Source organism: Piliocolobus tephrosceles, chromosome 4 (genome assembly GCF_002776525.5).
Source record: "Piliocolobus tephrosceles isolate RC106 chromosome 4, ASM277652v3, whole genome shotgun sequence".
In the NCBI taxonomy this organism is placed as follows: domain Eukaryota; kingdom Metazoa; phylum Chordata; class Mammalia; order Primates; family Cercopithecidae; genus Piliocolobus; species Piliocolobus tephrosceles.
The window spans coordinates 77,195,597-77,216,775 of record NC_045437.1 but is presented as its reverse complement, the minus strand read 5'-3'; the positions used below and the strand labels follow the sequence as shown (position 1 = coordinate 77,216,775).

Here is a 21,179-nt window from a genome sequence, read left to right as displayed (position 1 = left end):
CCTATATGTACTCTGCATTTTTTTCCCTACACATACCTATCTCTGATAAAGTGTAATTTATAAATTAGGCACAGTAAGAGATTAGCAACAAAAACTAGTAATAAAATAGAACAATTATAACAATATACTATAATAAAAGTTATGTGAATGTGGTCTCTCTCTCTCTCGAAATAGCTTACTGTACCCTACTCACCCTTCTTCTTGTGATCTGTCAATCTGATAACCGTGACGGCTGTTAAGTGATAATAGGTGGGCAGCATATACGATGTGGATACACTGGACAAAGGGAAGGGATGAGTCACATCCCAGGTGGGATGGAATGGGAAAGTACAAGATTTCATCACACCGCTCAGAATGGTGTGCAATTTAGAACTCATTAATTGTTTATTTCTGGAATTTTCCCTTTAACACTTTTAGACTATGGTGTACTGCAGGTTACTGAAACTGTAGATAACAGAGGACTGCCGTATACTACAAGAAATAACAGACCCAGCCTGGAAGGTTCAATATTGCATGTATTATAAAATAGACACATTCTTCTAAATCTATAAATTCCATGTAATTCTAATTTAAAATACAGTGGCCAACATTCTCAAATCTTACATATATTAGTACTAAGTTTCCCATAAGGAAATGCCAAAGCTTCACTAAGATGATCATCGAAGAGGAAAGTCCTGGTCGGAATACTACTGAAAATTGCTCTTTGGTGGGATTTATTTAAGTCTCCTGAAAAGAATATAAACTTAGTTATTATAGAATATATTTTTTCCTAAAAAGTTATTTGTAAATCAGACTTCTCAATATCATACCCTGCTTTCCTATTAATTTCATTTAAAAATTGGGAATGATAAAATAAATATCATACTTAAAATTATAACAAACTATATAAAATTGCATTGTTTAAGGGAAAGTAATTCTTGGCTAAAACACTGAAGAGTTGGCTAAGACTCCAGATAAAATTTTAAAAAATATGTTTTTAACTTTTGAGATGGCGTTTCACTCTTGTTGCCCAGGTTGGAGTGCAATGGCACAATCTCGGCTCACTGCAACCTCCCCCTCCCGGGTTCAAGCGATTCTTCTGCCTCAGCCTCCTGAGTAGCTGGGATTACAGGTATGTGCCACCACGCCCGGCTAATTTTGTATTTTTAGTAGAGACGGGGGTTTCTCCATGTTGGTCAGGCTGGTCTTGAACTCCCGACCTCAGGTGATTTGTCCACCTCAGCCTCCTAAAGTGCTGGGATTACAGGCATGAGCCACCGCGCCCAGCCAAAATATAATAGTTTTTATTTGTGTTACCAAATAAAGTAACTTAGAAGCACAAAACAATACTAAAATTTAACTAACAGGTCATTCAGCTGCTCTTACAAAGGGAGTGAGTGTAGCATTCTGGTTAAAAGTGTGAACTCTCCAGCCAGGCTGATAGCTCTCTAGTTCCATTAACAACTATGTGACAAGTGGGCTCCTTAGCCCCCTCCACCTCCATTGCCTCATCTGGAAAACGAGCATAACAGCAATAACCTACCTCTTAGGATTGTTACGAGAATTTAATGAAAAATACACGCAATGCTTTTAGAACAGTGTCTGACATGTAATAGGTGTTCATATACCTATTAGTTTATATTGAATCCCCTTCAAATATGTTATGATTGAAAAAAAAGAAAACTTGCAAAATCTTTGTTTCAGCGTTTCAGCCCTTTTGTGGTAGATGCTAGCATTTAAGAATGAATGAGCTGATCTGACTGGTGAGAAGCCAAAGAATATGTCACAGGAAACAATTCAAGGGGCAATATAGTAAACATGAAAAACTGAGCACACGACAAGTCAAGGAGATCTAAAAGTTTAAGCCATCAGGCACTAAAGATCAAATGCTGTATTTCATGGTATAGAGAACACTGGACTGGTTTCAGGAGACCTAGGATCTGGTTGTAGCTTACCTGTCAAAGCTTACCTGTTGCCCTTCGGTACATCACTTAACCTTTCTGGAACTAAGTTTCTTTGTCAATAAAATGAAATTGAACCATTCATAACTCAAAAAGCTTATGATTTTTTATTTATTTTTTAATTCTTTTTGAGACAGAGTTTCACTCTTGTTGCCCAGGCTGGAGTGCCGTGGCACGATCTCAACTCACTGCAACCTCCACCTCCCGGGTTCAAGAGGCTCTCCTGCCTCAGCCTCCTGAGTAGCAGAATTACAGGTGCACGCCACCATGCCTGGCTAATTTTCTGTATTTTTAGTAGAGATGGAGCTTCACCATGTTGACCAGGCTGGTCTCAAACTCCTAACCTCAAGTGATCCACCCGCCTTGGCCTCCCAAAGTGCTGGGATTGCAGGCATGAGTCACCGCACCCAGCCGAAAAAAAAGTTTATGACCTTAAGATAGTTCTTTAATTCACAAGACCTTGTCAATCCAAATTCCTGTATATCAAGATTTTATATATCTATTCATTCACCAACAGTATAATAAGGTTTATTGGTATATTTTGCCCCATAACAAATGGTTAGAGTCATCTTAAGAATCCTACAAGATTCCAAGTCCTTATTAATTTCTTGAGATAATTCTATTTAAAAATATTACTCAGAGATGAAGTAGGCTTACTGCCAATCCTAGATTTCAATAGCAGCTGCCTTCATAAGCTTTACAGTGTGCTTCTGAAGTGTTGCTGTATATTTCTGGCTTTCTTTATCATTTTTACACTGCCAAAATACTACAAAAGTAAAATTTCCTGTGATGGCCACAGTGAAGAAAATGACAGCTTACTCTTGCTCTTCAGTATTAATGCCTCCAAATATTATTATTATTATTACTACTATTATTATCATTTGAGAGGGAGTTTTGCTCTTGTCGCCCAGGCTGGAATTCAATGGCGCAATCTCGGCTCACTGCAATCTCCGCCTCCCAGGTTCAAGCAATTCTCCTGCCTCAGTCTCCCCAGTAGCTGTGATTACAGGCGCCCACCACCATGCCTGGCTAATTTTTGTATTTTTAGTAGAGGTGGGGTTTCGCCATTTTGGTCAGGCTGGTCTTGAACTCCTGACCTCAGGTGATCTGCCCACCTCAGTCTCCCAAAGTGCTGGAATTACAGGTTTAAGCCACCGCGCCCGGCTGCCTCCAAGTATTATTTTTAAGGAACACTTTGGTTATTGGAGAATTCTAAATAACTCCATTTACAAATATAATAATATAAATCAAATAGGGTATGCATTAACTAGCTCAATGAATTTCTCCCAGCTCTCTCTCTCCTGGATTACTTTCTAACAAATGTAACATTTTTAACTTACCTTTCTGTTGTCACAGTGGTCACTTATGATAAATTCCTTTATAAAAATTAATCTAACGTTAGCCTTTAAGGGTCTCCAAAAAGCAATTTTAGTAAATAACTCAGTGGGTCTTAGGTTCATTTAGGTTCAGTCCTGAAATAGAGTCTACAATCCCATTTTCAGTTTGGATAACATAAAAAAAAAAAAAAGGTAGTCAGGCACAGCTATTCATTTTTTCCCAGAAAATTGAACATGTTTATACAAATACCTTTTGAAATCCAGCTTGATGCCTTTATTGCTTTTCGTAACTTCAGTCAGCCACTCCTGTAGAGTATTATCACTGTTTGTTTCAGGGGGGTGGGCCATAATTGGCTGGCTGTGTTCTGATCCATCACTTGGAAGAAGGACATCAGCCTCTATCATGTGAGCAGTACCTGTCCAGATAAAAGAACTTCAGTTAATGCTAAGAAAACAGGGCACAGAACTACAGGAGCCGCCATGTTCAGTATCCTTTTGAGGAAGATAACAAAAAGGAAAGAAAAGTAACACTCAGTGAGCAATGATCTCATGCCAGGCAGTATACAAGGCCCGAACCCGTGGTCCTTATTTTTTAGATTAGCAAACAGATGCCAAGAAGTTAAATGATTTTCCCTAAGTCACACAGATCTTAAGCTGTTGACATACTTTTGAATTTCTTTCTAATACCTAGCAAAGTGCATACATAATGGAAGGCTTAATAAGTGCTGAAGTTTTCTGGGAATAAAAATTGTACTTTTATCTCCTCAGTCCTCAAATTAGAAATTATGGATATTCATTGCTCATGTTTGAAAGTCCACATTAAAAATTCACTTCTGGCCGGGCGCAGTGGCTCAAGCCTGTAATCCCAGCACTTTGGGAGGCCGAGACGGGCGGATCATGAGGTCAGGAGATCGAGACCATCCTGGCTAACACGGTGAAACCCCGTCTCTACTAAAAATACAAAAAATTAGCCGGGCGAGGTGGCGGGCACCTGTAGTCCCAGCTACTCGGAGGCTGAGGCAGGAGAATGGCGTAAACCCGGGAGGCGGCGCTTGCAGTGAGCTGAGATCCGGCCACTGCACTCCAGCCTGGGCGACAGAGCGAGACTCCATCTCAGGAAAAAATAAATAAATAAATAAATAAAATAAAAATTCACTTCTTTGACTTACAGTTTAGTTACTGCTTAAAGGCAGACATCCTTTGAGCAGGTAATGAGCTTCAGCAGACACGGTATAAGTATGTTCAGCCGGCTGTGACACACTGCCTCCAAGATGGCTGCCAACAACTCCTCCCGTACAGGCATACCGCTCTCCCCATCAACTTCCCCTTCCCTGCCTCTTCAGCTGGGCTGGTCTCGTGGCGGGTTGGGGCCATAATTCCCAAAATAACATAATCTCGAATTTTGAAATCCCAGAAGATCAAAATCCCTAAAGTCTAAAATCCCCAAAATCACAATCCTGAAAGATCAAAATCCTGAAAATATCGGAAAAAAATAATTTTAAAAACTCTTTAAAATACATTTACTTACATTTTTTTAAGTTTCCTTTTCTTTTTTTTTTTTTTAGAGACAGGGTCTTACCCTGTCATCCAGGCTGATATAGTAGCAGCATGGTACTTCACCAAAGCTTTGACCTCCTGAGCTCAGGCAATCCTCCTGCCTCAGCCTCCTGAGTAGCGAGGACTACAGGTGTGTGCCACTATGCCCAGCTGATTTTTTAAAAATATATCTCTTGTAGAGACAGGGTCTCACTATGTTGCCCAAGCTGGTCTTGAACTCCTGGGCTCAAGTAATCTTGCTTTGGCCTCCTCAAGTGCTGGGATTACAGACATGAGCCACTGTGCCCATTCTGTTCATTTTTAAAAGGGCATTTATTTGAGAAACCCATGAAAACATGGCAGAACACTTCAAAGGTCACTTTACACAATAAAATAGGCAAAAATAACACACATTTTTGCAAGCATAAACATCCAGGTATATTAATCAGTTGCAGAGATATAACAGTTATGAGCAAATGAGCTGTAGTCATAAAGAAATAGCTTAAATAACTGCAGTCATCTGAAATAACTTGATGAAAAACCTAAGTCTCCTGACAACATCAGTCAAAAACTGTGATGGGTTGCCATCACACATGTAGTCACCCAAAGAACTGTGATCTTGAGAAATTTTATCTTTCACAAATGCAGATGTACAAATGGATATCTCTTCATTTATTGTGAAAGTTTCAACATTTTTATCAATAAGCACAATGGTTATACACAAAGTCAATGTTGTGAAAACGCACCTCTGTGGAGTCAAATTTGAAAAAAAATGCATAAAACAAATTAGAACACTCTAAAAGTCTTTATACAATCTATACCTCCAATACCGAAAACAACGCAAAGATGAAATATGTAGCATAGTGAATTATAAAAAATAATGTTGACAATTTAAAATAGTAGAAATAGCCAAGCATGGTGGCTCACGCCTGTAATCCTAGCACTTTGGGAGGCCAAGGCAGGCAGATCACCTGAGGTCAAGAGTTCGAGACCAACCTGGCCAACATGGAGAAACCCCATATCTACTAAAAACTCAAAATTTAGCCAGGCGTGATGGTGTGCACCTGTAATCCCAGCTACTCAGGAGGCTGAGGCAGAAGAATCACTTGAACCCAGGAGGTGGAGGTTGCAGTGAACTGAGATCATGCCACTGCACTCCAGCCTGGCCAACACAGCAAGACTCCCATCTCAAAAAAATTTTTCAAAAAAGATAAATACTAGTGGACAAAAACGAAAAAGAAACTTCGACACATGAAAAAAGTGGGATAGATGATAGGTAATCGCATAAGTGTACTCCATAAGAGGTGGCCAACTTGCACTGCAATGAATAGTTGCTTTCTTCTTTCTTTTCTTTCTTTTTTCTTCTTCTTTTTTTTTTTTTCTTTTTGAGACAGAGTCTCGCTCTGTTGCAACCTCAAACTCCTGGACTCCAGGGATCCTCCTGCCTCAGCCACCTGAGTAGCCAGGACTACAGGCATGCACCACCACACCCTGCTAATTTTTTAAAATTTTTAGTAGAGACGAGGTCTCACTGTGTTGCCCAGGCTGGTCTCAAAAACTCCTGGACTCAAATGATTCTCTCACCTCGGCCTCTCAAAGTGCTAGGATTACAGGTGAGAGCCACCACAACCAGCCACATTTTTTCTTCTAGGGCATGAGTCTCCTTGGAGAATACATTCAGATTCATTTTCTATGTGGCACTGTTTTTTCTGAACAACTTCTATGATTTGATATGCACCTGCATGAGTATTCCCTATTAAATTTTCCCATCTTCTGTGCCATGTTTCTATGCTGTTTTGGGTACGTGGAAATCCATTTCACATGCACTTATATGCATAACACAAATTTGGTGGAAACAATACTGATGGTCAAACAGCAACCTCATGGTGTGTCTTCTTATCCGACCATGCATGTCATTATCTTCAAACCAGTCAGTAATTTCTCTGGCTTCTTCATGCAAATGCAGCTTTAATTTACTAAAAACTCCTGGAATTTCATCAGCTGGAATGAATGCCAATGCAGATCCATAAGGCATTTTAAACTGAAGTTTCTGTCACTGCCATCTCACATGGCCAATCCACTCATCTGAGTTCTCTGTCAAAGGCATCAGGCTGAATGAAAAAGACAAACTTTACTGGTAACAACTTGAAATTCACTCTTAGAAGCCTTGATTGCACCTAATTTTAAATATATCATTATAGTTTGGGCACTCAATTAGACATTAGAGATTTTAGACTATGGATTTTGATCTTTCAGTATTTCAACACTTGGGAAATGGCATTTGGGATTGTGTCTTTTGGGATTGTGATCCGCACCACTTGTGACCTGCTTTGATCAACAGAAGGTAGTGGAAATAAAACTGTCAGTTCTAGGCCTAGCCTTTAAAACAGCTGGCACTTTCAGCTTTCTTACTCTTGAAATCCAGCCACCATGTAAAGACATTTAGGCAAGATTTCTGAAGACTGATAGACCACGTAGAGAGAGAGAAGCCACATGGAGAAGTAAGACTTCCTATCTGACAGAGCATTAAGGCCACTGACATATGAGTGAGGTCATTTTAGAATTTCCAGGCCCAGCTGAGCTCCCAGATGAATGCAGCTATATGAACGTCCTCAGCCCGTACTACATGCAACAGAAGAACCACACAGCTGACCCACAAAATCATGAGGAAAAAATAAACTACTGCTATTTTAAGTCACTCATTTTTGGGTATTCTATTACACAGCAATAGATAAAAAGCAATAGGTACCTGAAAGTGGAGTGTTGCCATATCAAAAACCTGAAACATGTGGCACTGGCTTTGTGACCTGGTGGAGGCTAAGAAAGGCAAGGAGGGAACTGTTCATGGAGGTTGGAAGAGCAGTGCAGAAATTCTTATTGGAAGCTTGAGAACAATAAGCTCGTTTTATTCTTCTGGCAACACTGTCACTGCAGCAACTGGTGGAAGATGGAGAGGATACCCAATAAATCTGTGTATTTGGCTGACGAGGTTTCCAGGGGAAATGGTGAAAAGTGGCAACTGGCTTCTTTTAACCACTCATGATAAACAATGAGAAAAAAGAGCTAAGCTACATAATTAACGTTTCAGATTTTCAGCAGCATATAGAGAAAATATTTCCAACTCAGGACTTCCTGAATTCAAAAATAAAACTGTTTCTTATTCCTGTCCTCTCCAGCTGGCAAGAGATTCTCAAAGTAAGAGACAGCCTTGGGCCAAAAGTTAAATCTACGGTGTTGCCTGTCTTAGTCTGTGTTATACTGTGATGACAGAATAACAGACTGGGTAATTTATAATAAACAGACATTTATTGGCTCACCATTCTGGAGACTGGGAAATCCAATATCAAAGTGCTGATACTTAAAGAGGGCCTTCTCACTGCATTTTCACCTGGTGGAAGGCAGAGGCAGAGAAGACCCACTTTCCAAAGTCCTTTTATTATGGCATTAAATCCACCCATGAAGGTGAAACCCTCATGGCCTAATCACCTCCCAGTAGTGTTACACTGGCTATTAAATTTCAACATGAAGCCAGAGTGGTGGCTCACTCCTGTAATCCCAGCACTTTGGGAGGCAGAGGCGGAAGGATCACTTGAGCATAGGAGTTCAAGATCAGCCTGGGCAACGTAGTGAGACCTCATCTCTACTGAAAAAAAAAAAAAATTAGCCAGTTCAAGACCAGCCTAGGCAACATAGTGAGACCTCATCTCTACTAAAAAAAAAAAGAAATTAGCCAGGCATGCTGGTGGCACAGGCCTGTAGTCCCAGCTACGTGGAAGGCTGAGGAGGGAGAATCGCTTAAGCCTAAGAGGTCAAGGCTGTAGTGAGCTGTGATTGTGACACTGCACTACAGCCTGGGTGACAGAGTGAGATGTTATCTCTAAAAAAAACAAAACATTTCAACATGAGTTTTGGATGGAACAAACATTCAAACCATAGCACCACTATTAAAATATGGCCTCAGTGTCAATATCAAGCCAAGGGTACAACCATACGACCCTTTATTAAGCCCTCGGAAAGAAGGTGCCTCATGTAGCCACATAGCTAGATATGGAATCTTCTGGAATCTTAAGGGTGTTGCCCACAGTACCTTAACTTGCATACCAAAGTAGAGCGAGGTCTACCTCAAAGAGACTTGGGGGTGTGGCTTCTGATTAAATTTAATATATTAAACGCCCACTATATTTTTAAGGAAGATAGATCTACTTGGACACAAAAGGACAGAGACAGTTCAAAACGAAAAGAGGTCTGTGGGCTCCCAAATTTCTACAGGCAGAGAACAGGCTAAGAAAGCTACTCAGCTGCAAATATGAGCCAATTTCCAAAAAGCACACAAAGAGATGCTCACCAGCATTAGTCTTTAGGGGATGTAAATCTACACCACAATGAGACACCAACTCACATACACAGAGCTGGCTATAATTTTTTTAAAAATGTACAATAACAAGTGTTGGCAAAGATGTGGAGAAACTAGAACCCTTATCCACACTGCTGGGAGGAATGTAAAAAGGAGCAAGCAGGCACTTTGGAAGAGTTTGGCAGTTCTTTAAAAAGTTAAACATATAGTTACCATATGATCCAGCAATTCTACTCCTAGACATATAAGCAAGAGAACTGAAAACACATGTCCACAAAAACACCTGTATATGAAATGTTTATAGCAGCAGTAATCATGGTAGCAAAAAAGTGAAACAACCAACGTCTATCAATTGATGAATGGATAAACAAAATGTGGTATATCCACACACAAAAAAATGATTCAGCCATAAAAATGAATAAAGAACTGATACACACTAGAAAATAGCTGAACTTTGAAAACATACTAATTGAAAGAAGCCAGTCACAAAAGGCCACATAGGAAGGTGCTTCCTGAATTTTGATTCTGGAGTCAGGAAAAGTCTTTTTGAGGAAGTGACAATTCAGCCGGTACCAAAGGATCAGCTTAAGGAGTTAGCAAGGCAGAGTGTGGGGAAAAGAGCTTTCCAGGAAAGAATGTGTATGACAGCCCAAGAAGGAGGGAGCGTAGCCACGTGAGGCACTGCTGTGAGGCCAGTGTGGGAATTTCTAGGAATGTGAAAACACCGTGAAGGTGGACTTGGAGACACAGGCCAGTCTATGCAGGGCCTTCAGGTTATTGAGGTGGTTTGAAGGTACCAATAAATAGCACCCCTTTCTCCAAATGGATTTTTAAATTTTTTTATTTTTTTCCAGACAGAGTCTCGCTCTGTCGCCAGGCTGGAGTGCAGTGGCACAGTCTCAGCTCACTGCAGCCTCTGTCTCCCAGGTTCAAACGATTCTCCTGCCTCAGCCTCCTGAGTAGCTGGGATTACAGGCATGCACCACCATGTCCAGCTAATTTTTGTATTTTTAGTAGAGACAGGGTTTCTCCATGTTGCCCAGGCTGGTCTCAAACTCCTGGTTTGAGGCCTGCCTCGGCCTGCCAACGTGCTGGGATTACAGGCATGAGCCACACCTGGTCTCCAAATGGATCTTGAGAAATAAAATAGCCAAGTTAAGTAGACAGGGATCAAAGTATACTTGTATTACCTCTAAAGCTAGGTCAGAGGACACAGCTTAGTTGAGAGCTAAATGAGCCTGCACCTGCTACCTGCTAACTGCCACAGTCACCCTCTAGTCCAAATCTTGGAATAGTCCCTTCGAAGCAAAGTTGTAACAAATACAAATATCCAGATGGCTATTTCCCTGTGGAAGAGAAGAGCTCACTCCCTTGTCCAGCACTTTTTCTTTCTTTTTTTTTTTTTTGAGACGGAGTCTCACCCTGTCACCCAGGCTGGAGTGCAGTAGTGTGATCTTGGCTCACTGCAACCTCCGCTTCCTGGGTTCAAGTGATTCTCCCGCCTCAGCCTCCCAAGTAGCTGGGACTATAGGCGTGCAACACCACGCCCAGCTAATTTTTGTATTTTTAGTAGAGATGGGGTTTCACCATGTTGGCCAGGTTGGTCTGGGCCTCCCAAAGTGCTGGGATTACAGGCATGAGCCACCTCGCTTGGCCTAGGGCATTTGATAGATTAACTCCACCCCGCCAAGAACTACAAACCAAAACAGTCTCTCCACCTCTGTGATGGAAATAAACAGTGAGGCAAGAGGTCAAAGCCTTTAGGGAAAAAAATCTCTCCCCTTGGAAACCAAAGCAATAGAACCAAACATGTTTCCATCTAGCAATTATATTAAAGATTTTAAACAGAACACCATTTGGACTAATAAAGAGGCTTGATTTATGTCTAAATATACCACTTTGGATGCTGGGTGGAAAATAAACTGGACAGGGACAAGTGTGGAAGCAGGGAACATAATCTATCCAATTAGGATGGACTCATAAATCTACTGGATGCTTCTGGCTGCAAATAAAGAGAAATTCGGATTCAAGCTAGCAGATTTATCATCTCAAATAACTAAAAGTCCAGGGGTCAGGTGAGCTTTAAGTGTGGTACAATCAGCAGCTCAGTGACGTTATCGTGATCTTCATGTCTCTTTTCTTCACTGTCATTGGTGGTGTCTTCATCGTAAGGCAATTTCATCTCATGATGTTAAGACAGCTACCAATAACCACTGGGGCTACATATTTTCATGTTCACATATTTCAATTTTAAGATATAAAACTTCTTTGGTAATTATAGATATAATTACTTTACTTGAGTCTAATTGAGCCCAGTTTGATCACTTGCCCACCATGGGTACAATATGAATCATCAGGAAAACCTCAAGTGCTGATTAACTTATGGTAATCCACCCCTGGAGCTACAAATGAAATCAGTTTCCATACGCTTGCATGGAGCAGAAATGGATACCTTAATAAAAGCAAAGTTCTTGCCTGGGTGTGGTGGCTCACGCCTGTAATCCCAGCACATTGGGAGGCTGAGGCGGGAGGATCACGAGGTCAGGAGTTCGAGACCAGCCTGGCCAACACAGTGAAACCTCGTTCTACTAAAAATACAAAAAATTAGCTGGGTATAGTGGTGTGAGCCTGTAATCCCAGCTACTTGGGAGGCTGAAGCAGAAGGATTGTGTGAATCCGGGAGGCAGAGGCTGCAGTAAACTGAGATCGCGCCATTGCCCTCCAGCCCAGGCGACAGTGCGAGATGTCTCAAAAAAAAAAAAAAAAAGTTCTTATAGGAAGAAAGAAAAGGGGACTGGTGATGCAGTAAGAACGCAACAGATGTTTGCTGTGTCTCTCTTCTCTAAGCTATACCATATTTAGGCTCTTTTAATTACAGTGAGGCAAAGCATAAAATAACAAAATGGCTGGGTGTGGTGCTCACATCTGTAATCCCAGCACTTTGGGAGGCTGAGGCAGGAGGATTGCTTGAAGCCAGGAGTTTGAGACCAGACTCTACAAAAATTAAACAACAACAAAAAAAACAAAATAAACACCAAAACACCAAGACCAATCAAAGAGTTTTATATTCCTTTCATTCTCTATCAAATGCAATTCTAAGCAATGTCCAGGTACTATCCAAACAGCTTCCAGCCCTCTGCCAAAGGTGGAATTCTTCAATCATGTGAATAGTACTGAGTCCTGATGTTTGTGTGGCTTATCTCGCCAAGGGCAGGGCAGATACAGAGCAGTTGTTCTTTTACCCTATGGCCAAACCTCTGCAAGGACAATAGGGCAAGTGAATTTGCAGAAAGATAGATGATCTAGTCTTTTATTATTTTCCCAGGATGAAGCTGGGGAAGGGGGTTGTAGGTTTCCTTTATCAATGTGGTTATGAAGGGGCACGAAAGCTTGGAATCTTTCATTTAAGAGTAATAGTCTAATCCCAGCACTTTGGGAGGTCAAGGCGGGCAGATCACGAGATCCGGAGATGGAGACCATCCTGGCCAACATGGTGAAACCCCATCTCTACTAAAAATACAAAAATTAGCTGGGCGTGGTGGCACACGCCTGTAGTCCCAGCTACTCAGAGGCTGAAGCAGGATGATAGCTGGAACCCGGGAGGCGGAGGTTGCAGTGAGCCTAGAGCGCGCCACTGCACTCCAGCCTGGCGACAGATTGAGACTCAAAAGAAAAAAAAAAAAAGTAATAGTTTGCTAATTCCACTATTTCCAATAGATAGAAAAAAAATCGGTAAATGGGCAAGTTGAGGAGTCTCTGGGCCCATGTAAAGTATGTTCCTAAGGTCTCCTACATGAAAGACGGGAAACTACAGCAGTACAAGCAAGAAATTCTGGTGGCTTCTAGGATAATAAGAAAGATGGAGAGTTGTGGACTAATTCAAAATGTATTTTGGAATAGAATCATAATGACTGGATGATATATTAGATACTACAATAAAGAAAGGAGCGAAGGCCTGGCGCGGTGGCTCATGCCTGTAATCCCAGCACTTTGGGAGGCCGAGACGGGCGGATCACGAGGTCAGGAGATCGAGACCATCCTGGCTAACACGGTGAAACCCCGTCTCTACTAAAAAATACAAAAAAAAAAAAAAAACAAAAACTAGCCGGGCGTGGTGGCGGGCACCTGTAGTCCCAGCTACTCGGGAGGCTGAGGCAGGAGAATGGCGTGAACCCGGGAGGCAGAGCTTGCAGTGAGCCGAGATCGCACCACTGCACTCCAGCCTGGGCGACAGAGGGAGACTCCGTCTCAAAAAAAAAAAAAAAAAGAAAAAGGAAAAGAAAGGAGCAAATAAATGACTCCTAGATTTCTGGTTGAAACATTTAAGTAGATTGTGGTGCCATTTCCTGAGACAGGAAAGATCATAGGAAGTGCAGGTTAGTAAATATAGTCAAGAATCTCAATTCATATAACGTAAATTTGAGACGCATGAGAGATCTCTAAGTGGAAACATCAATAAGCAGTTGGATAGACTAATATTAACAGTCCTAACAAGAGAAGGAGACCTGGCATGGAGACACAGAAGATATAGAAGCTACCCAGCCCCTCTCCCTACTCTCCCATCCACAGCTCACTTTTAAAAGTGAGGGCACACTTCTGCTTGGGAGACTGCATGGTTCTAATAGTCTCATATAACAGGGGCAGCCAGAGGAGGAAGTCTGTATATCAAGGCATATGTTGCCTTACCCATAGGAGCTCCAGCTTGTGACCATGGCCAGACTTTGCCTTGCTTCATCAACTCCTGTTCAGCAGACCAAAGTAACTTTTCACCATCCCCAGGCTATGACAGCAAAAGGGCTTTGTATATACTATTATTATATAAATTGTATATACTATTATTATACAAATTGTATAATTTTTTTAAGTTGTATTTCTGGATTTTCAGTTGTTAAACAGAATTTATTTTCTATTTTGACCTTGAATCATGAGATTTATTTATTTATTTATTTATTTTGAGACAAGGTCTCACTCTGTCACCTAGGCCGGAGTGCAATGGCGCGATCACAGCTCACTGCCGCCTCTACCTCATGGGCTCAATCGATCCTCCTGCCTCAGCTTCTTGAGTAGCTGTGACTACAGGTACATGCCACCATGCCTGGCTAATTTTTCTATTTTTGTAAAGACAGGGTCTCACTATGTTGCCTAGGTTGATCTTGAACTCCTGGGGTCAAATGATCCATCCACCTTGGCTTCCCAAAGTGCTAGGATTACAGGCATGAGCCAGCAGCCCCTGATCACATCCTGAGATTTTCTAAGTTCACCTATTTATTATGATCATTTATCTATAGAATCCTTTTTGTTTTCTATATATACAATCATATTGTCTGTGAATAATGGTTTTATTTCTTCCTATCATTTTTTCATTTTTAAAAACTGAGACATAATTTACATACTATAAAATTCACCCTTTTAAAGTGAACCCTTTAGTGGTTTTAATTTAGTGTATTCAGAAGATTATGCAACTATTACCATTCTCTAATTCTAGAAAAATTTCATCATCCAAAAAAGAAACCCTGTATATTAGCATTGACTCCTTACAGTTCCTGGCAATCATTAATCAACCATTTCCTGAGGCATCAATTTTGCCAAAATTCATTTACTAAATAATCATTGTGTAGTTATTATATGCTATGCACTGTTTTAGGCATTAAGGATTCAATATGAAACAAGACAAAGTTCTTCCTTTTGAGAAGAAAAATACAACTTAAAACAGTGTTTTGACAATAATATGGAACTTCAAGGCAATTTCCTGTTGGACCAGGTACTGCAAGCTCTGCCCCAGCCCTGTGGTGATATGCTTTCATTCCCCTTTCTGGCTGCAGCCAACATGAGCACTTTATAGGAAAAGGCCGACAAACACTGCTGTAATGTTCATCTGTATAATGAAGGGATATACATACAATGATTACAGGTTGAATCAGTAAACTAAAGGCTTGATTTCTAGCTTAGGCATAAATATTACCCAATTATTTATTCATTATAAATTGGTATACAATGGCTTCATCCATCCACTGAACAAATATTGACTGGGTTTCTCATTAATACATGTCGAAAGACATAAAAATATGTAAGATACATGGTCCTCATCTTAAAAGTTTTACTCAAATCACTAGATATATAAGTAAATATAGTAATATATGAGAGTTTCGAATCGCACATAACAGGCAAATTGCTTCTGGAAAATACGAAAATTCTTCCATTATGTAATTTGTCCATTTTGTAAACAAAATGAAACACTTTATAAAAATGTTCAGCCTGGTGTGGTGGCTCACAGATTGCCTGAGCCCAGGAGTTTGAGCCTGCAATGAGCTGTGATTACACCTTTGTATTCCAGCCTGGGCAACAGAAAGAGACTGTATCTCTAGAAATGAATACATAATAATTAAATAATAAAAAATAAAATACTCATGTCAGCCTGGAACTTACACTTGGATCACCTGTCTCTAGTATCTGAAAACATACCTAGATATCAAAAAAGGAGTTGAATTAATCTATTATCCAAAGTAAATTACAAGTAACTGTACTAACTTACTTTTCAGTGCCTCATTCATTTGTGCCTTGTGGTTAGCTGCATGATACCAGGTGATTTCAGCGCCATCTTCTGCTGTAATCTGGCTATTTCTCAGAAAATACTCCAGTATATTCTCACTCCAAGATCCTAAAATAACAGTATTTACATGTAAATTAATATTGTTTTTTATAGGACAAAATTTTTAAAATTAATTTTGTTGTATATATTTAAGATACACATATGCTGTTATGTGATATAGATAGTAAAAAGGTTACTATAATGAAGCAAATTAACATATCCATCATCTCACCTATCTATTTTCTCTGTGTGTGGCAAGAACAGCTAAAATCTCATTTAACATGAATCCCTTATATACAGTACAATTTTATTACCTGGAGTCCTCATGTTACACATTAGATCTTGACTTGTTCACCTTTTTTTTTTTTTTTTTTAATTTGAGAGCAGGTACTGTTTATTAACCAACCAACTTAGAAAAATAATCATGGTAGACATCTTAGTTCATTCTTCTAATAAGCCTGTTGATCTGGTCCTCCCTGCTGCCAGCATCTCTCCCTTCTACAAAATGGGTGGTCTCTCCGCTAGGCGCAGTGGCTCACACCTGTAATCCCAGAATTTTGGGAGGCTGAGGCAGGCAGATTACTTGAGGTCAGGAGCTCAAGACCAGCATGGCCAACATAGTGAAACCCCGTCTCTAACAAAAATACAAAAAAAAAATTAGCCAGGTGTGGTGGCACACGCCTGTAATCCCAGTTACTCCAGAGGCTGAGGCAGGAGAATCACTTGAACATGGGAGGTGGAGGTTGCAGTGAGCTAAGATCACGCCACTGCACTCTAGCCTAGATGACAGAGCAAGACTCTGTCTCAAAAATAAAATAAAATAAAATAAAAAATTAAAATGAAATGAAATGAAATAAAATAAAATTAAATTAAATTAAAAAATGGATGGTCTTTTTCTCCATTCCACCTCATGGATAAGATAATTTGAAGGGCCACAGGAAGTTATTTGCTTCTCTGAAGTGTTTTCCAACAGTATAGATCTCATGAATCAGATCCTCCACGTAGATGATGCCGTATTTACCAATAGATCGAGCAAACAAAGTGTTATCTGTTAAAGCAATTCGCTTCTTATTGATTTTGCCATAACCATGCTTGTAGATTACTGACTTCAGATTTGGGTACCCCCAAGCAATATATGGTTCTACAATCCTCAGCATGTTAACTGAAGCCTGTTGAGCTTCACAAAGGTTCCCATGAAGATTTCATGAAGGCGAAGAAGCTGCAACACCTTTTGGACCTTTGGGCTCACACCATTGACACCTCTGATCCTGAGGACAAACGCCAATTTGGGTTCTGCAGGTATATAGAAGTTGCCAGCTTTTCTTGCCATCCTTGCCATTCGAATTTCAGTTCTGTGTATCTGCCTATATTCCTTGTGACAGTGCTTTGCTTTTTCATAGATAAGCTTCCTCCTTGCCTTTCGAAGCATCTTTTGGTCAAACGTCTTTCTCAGGCACTTGATCTTCAGCTCTGCGAAATTCCTTTGCTTTTTCTTAAGGGTTTCTGGCACAGCAGGAACCTTCTTGTCTTCTACACCTTCCAAGGTTCCAGCCGGAAAAAGAGGCAACTTGCTCATCTTATATATCTGTTCTGTATCCTCTAACCTACATCTCCCCATTTCCTCTGCATCTCCCTTCCCCGTAGCCATTGGTTTGTCATCTATTTCTGTTATATTTGATTTTTTAAAATTCCACATATAAGTGAGATCATGCATTATTTTTCTTATTTTACTTAGAAATAAGTAAAAATAAGTGTCTGGCTTATTTTACTTAGCATAATGTCCTCCGGTCTCATCCATGTTGTGGAAAATGGCAAGTTCTCATTCTTCTTTAGGACTGAATAATATTCCATTTTATCTGTGTACCACAGTTTATTTATTCACTCATCTATCAACAAACACTTGTTGTTTCCATACCCTGGCTACTGTAAATAATGCTGCAATGGACATGGGGGTGCAGATATCTTTACAAAGTGGTGATTTCATTTCCTTTGGGTATATGACCGGGAAAGGGATTGCTGAGTTATGGGGTGAAAAAAAAATTTAACAAAGCACAGAAAAGATATTGAGGGATAATAACAAAGTAGTCAGACTGGGAAAAATATAAGATTTTAAAAATAGAGAACAAGTATGATGTGGCAAGTATATAATATAAACATGTTATATATTATAATTAGTAGACATATAGGATAGTCTGAACATCAGAAGCATAAGAATGTAGGAAGAAACTAAAACTCAAGCATATATTTAAAAGCTGGAAATTACATATGATGTTCTCTACAATCCTGGTCCCAGAAATATAAGGACAACTGAGGTAAAGCCAAAGCTATATTTAAAATTCTAAGTTTTACACACTTTTTTTTTCTACCCGAAGCCCCATTCTACATTTGTATTAACAATTTAATATTTAAATTGCATATTTTACTGCATATCTACCTTCAGATTATTCTCAGCAACATCTATATGAGTGAGCAAGTAATCTCTTGAATTAGGATTCATAAGTTTATCTAGCATGTGCAATATATGTAATTCTCATATCCTTCAACTACTTTTTGGTATAACATATTTTCTCTTGATTAAGCATTAAAATATGTGAGTTAACAAAGACTAAGATAAGTGGTAGCAAAAATATCTGAACCCAGATCCACTCCATACTGTATCATAACATACAGGAAGAAAATGCTGAACGAAAGGTGTCCATAATTTTACCTCCCTAATCCTTGTTCATGCTTCGAACGTTTATTAAGAGCCTAGCAAGTGGCTGCAAAGTTCCCAAGCATGAGATTCTTTCCTCTGTTAATTACTTGTTTGTTAACTCTGCCTAACAACAGTTAAAAATCTGCAACTGCTTCTTCTTTTTTTCTTTGTCTTTTCCCCATCTGCCATCTGTGGTGGAGCTGCCACCAAAACACAGATTTCGTAAAAACCCTTCCTGGGAAGACCACCACCCTCAAGGTTGAACCCTCGGACACAATAAGAAAAGGTAAAGGCCAAAATCCAGGAATTCCTCCTGATCCACAAAGCCGGATCCTTGCTGGCAAGCAACTGGAAGATGGACGTACTCTGTCTGACTACAACATTCAAAAGGAGTCTACTCTTTATCTTGGGTTGAGACTTTGTGGTGGTGCTAAGAAAAGGAAGAAGTCTTACACCACTCCCAAGAATAATAAACACAAGAGAAAGAAGGTGAAGCTGGCTGTCCTGAAATACTATAAGGTAGATGAGAATGGCAGAATTAGTTACCTTTGTCGAGAGTGCCATTCAGATGCTGCTGGAGTGTTTATGGCAAGCTACTTTGACAGACATTATTGTGGCAAATGTTGTCTGACTTACTGCTTCAACAAACCAGAAGACAAGTAATTGTGTATGAGTTAATAAAAGATGTGAGCTAACATCTTTTTTAAAACCCCCCCAAAAAACCAAAAACCTAAAACCTATCGGAAACTGCTGATAAGATATTGAGAAAAAGCAAAATTTGATCAGAGAATGGAGGGGCATACAAAGACAAATTCTAACTAACATAGGAGGGACTTCGCAATCACTTCTAATACTGGGCTGCAGAATTTAAAAAAAAAGGAGAATTAGGTGGAGGATTCACTATCCCCAAAGCAGTCTCCCACTCAAAACACATGGCCCTATTTGGCATATATAATAGAGTCACAGACCTTTCATACTAAGATGGCAACACATGGCCATCATGCTTTAAAATATTAAGGTAGCCATTTTAGAAGGCACATTATTGATTGGCTATAACAAATGTCCGACAATAGGAAAATAATTAAAGCAGTACATATGCATGATAGAATATATGACTAATGTGGTTGTTAAAAATGAAGGCTTTCCCAGCACTTTTGGAGGCCGAGACGGGCAGATTCCCAGCACTTTGGGAGGCCGAGACGGGCGGATCACGAGGTCAGGAAATCGAGACCATCCTGGCTAACATGGTGAAACCCCGTCTCTACTGAAAAAACACAAAAAACTAGCCGGGCAAGGTGGCGGGCGCCTGTAGCCCCACCTACTCGGGAGGCTGAGGCAGGAGAATGGCGTAAACCCGGGAGGCGGAGCTTGCAGTGAGCTGAGAACCGGCCACTGCACTCTAGCCTGGGCGACAGAGCGAGACTCCGTCTCAAAAAAAAAAAAAAAAAAAAAAAAGGAAGGTTTTGAGATACACCAAATGATTTAGAGATCTGATAAGCATGCCGTTACCAGAAAAACCTAAATGTTGGTTAATGGTTCATATTGGATATTTCCACAGCACTTTTCAACTACACATACTGCATTCAGAATTTTTATAAAGGCAACCTACAAAGTAGTAATAAAGTACCAGGACTCTAGAATTTGAAAACATTTACAGTAAAAAGTTTTCCTTACCCTTTTACTAAGTGAAATTGTTAGTCTGTATTTAAGCCACAACTGTATATATCTCAAAACTTAAAAGAGGATCCAATTACCTATGATCTAGGGTCTTAGTATTATTATTTAAACAGGCTGGAACTCTGAAAACAGGGCCAAGAGAAAGGCAAAAATAATTGCAACTTTTTTAAGATTGAGTTTTTGAGCAGTTTATTTATTCATTTATTTATCTATTTATTTTGAGACAGTCTTGCTCTGTCACTCAGGTTGGAGTGCAGGGCGATGATCTCAGCTCACTGCAATCTCCGCCTCCTGTGTTCAAGTGATTCTTTTTTTTTGGGGGGGGGGCTGCAGACTGAGTTATTTTATTTCGCTATTTCCAGTTTGAAGCTACTATCATGGGTGTTTAGAGTTATACAAATGACACAAAAAATAAAAGACCAAGACACCCAGAGTGAGATGCATATCGGGAGGGGGGGAGGATGGCAGCAGGGGGGCCCCGGCGGCTCACCCCAGGGCTCCCCGAGGGGGCGACACCTGGCTTCATCCACCCAGGAGGCCCAGGGAGCACCTATCACAGCGAGGGCTCTGGCCCAGGAGTCCACAGCCCATGCCTGAGGCTGGGGCTGGACAGGAAGGACGGAAAGAGGGTGCTGAGATGCACCCCCTGGGGAGGGTGCTGAGACCCCCCCAGATCACTCACTACTACAGCCAGGCCTGTCTGGGACACCTCCAGCAATAATATTTCATTAAAAAAAATACTGATTTGGGGCCGGGCGCGGTGGCTCAAGCCTGTAATCCCAGCACTTTGGGAGGCCGAGACGGGCGGATCACGAGGTCAGGAGATCGAGACCATCCTGGCTAACATGGTGAAACCCCGTCTCTACTAAAAAATACAAAAATCTAGCCGGGCGAGGTGGCGGGCGCCCGTAGTCCCAGCTACTGGGGAGGCTGAGGCAGGAGAATGGCGTAAACCCAGGAGGCGGATCTTGCAGTGAGCTGAGATCCGGCCACTGCACTCCAGCCCGAGCGACAGAGCGAGACTCCATCTCAAAAAAAAAAAAAAAAAAAA

The 21,179-nt window shown here is 40.6% G+C and overlaps 1 protein-coding gene and 1 pseudogene across 2 annotated transcripts in view; one reads left to right on the top strand and one right to left on the bottom strand.

Annotated features, from left to right (window-relative positions):
* Positions 1-21,179, bottom strand: part of FAM151B (family with sequence similarity 151 member B) — a 57,614-nt gene that overhangs the window by 20,325 nt on the left and 16,110 nt on the right. For both annotated transcript variants that reach the window (XM_026454263.1, XM_026454264.1), the window contains 2 exons: positions 15,700-15,825; positions 3,528-3,693 (listed from right to left, as the gene is read on the bottom strand). In XM_026454263.1, the coding sequence (XP_026310048.1) occupies positions 3,528-3,693; positions 15,700-15,825 (292 nt within the window). The remainder of the gene's footprint in view (positions 1-3,527; positions 3,694-15,699; positions 15,826-21,179) is intronic.
* On the top strand, positions 18,218-19,114 carry LOC111544483 (annotated as a pseudogene).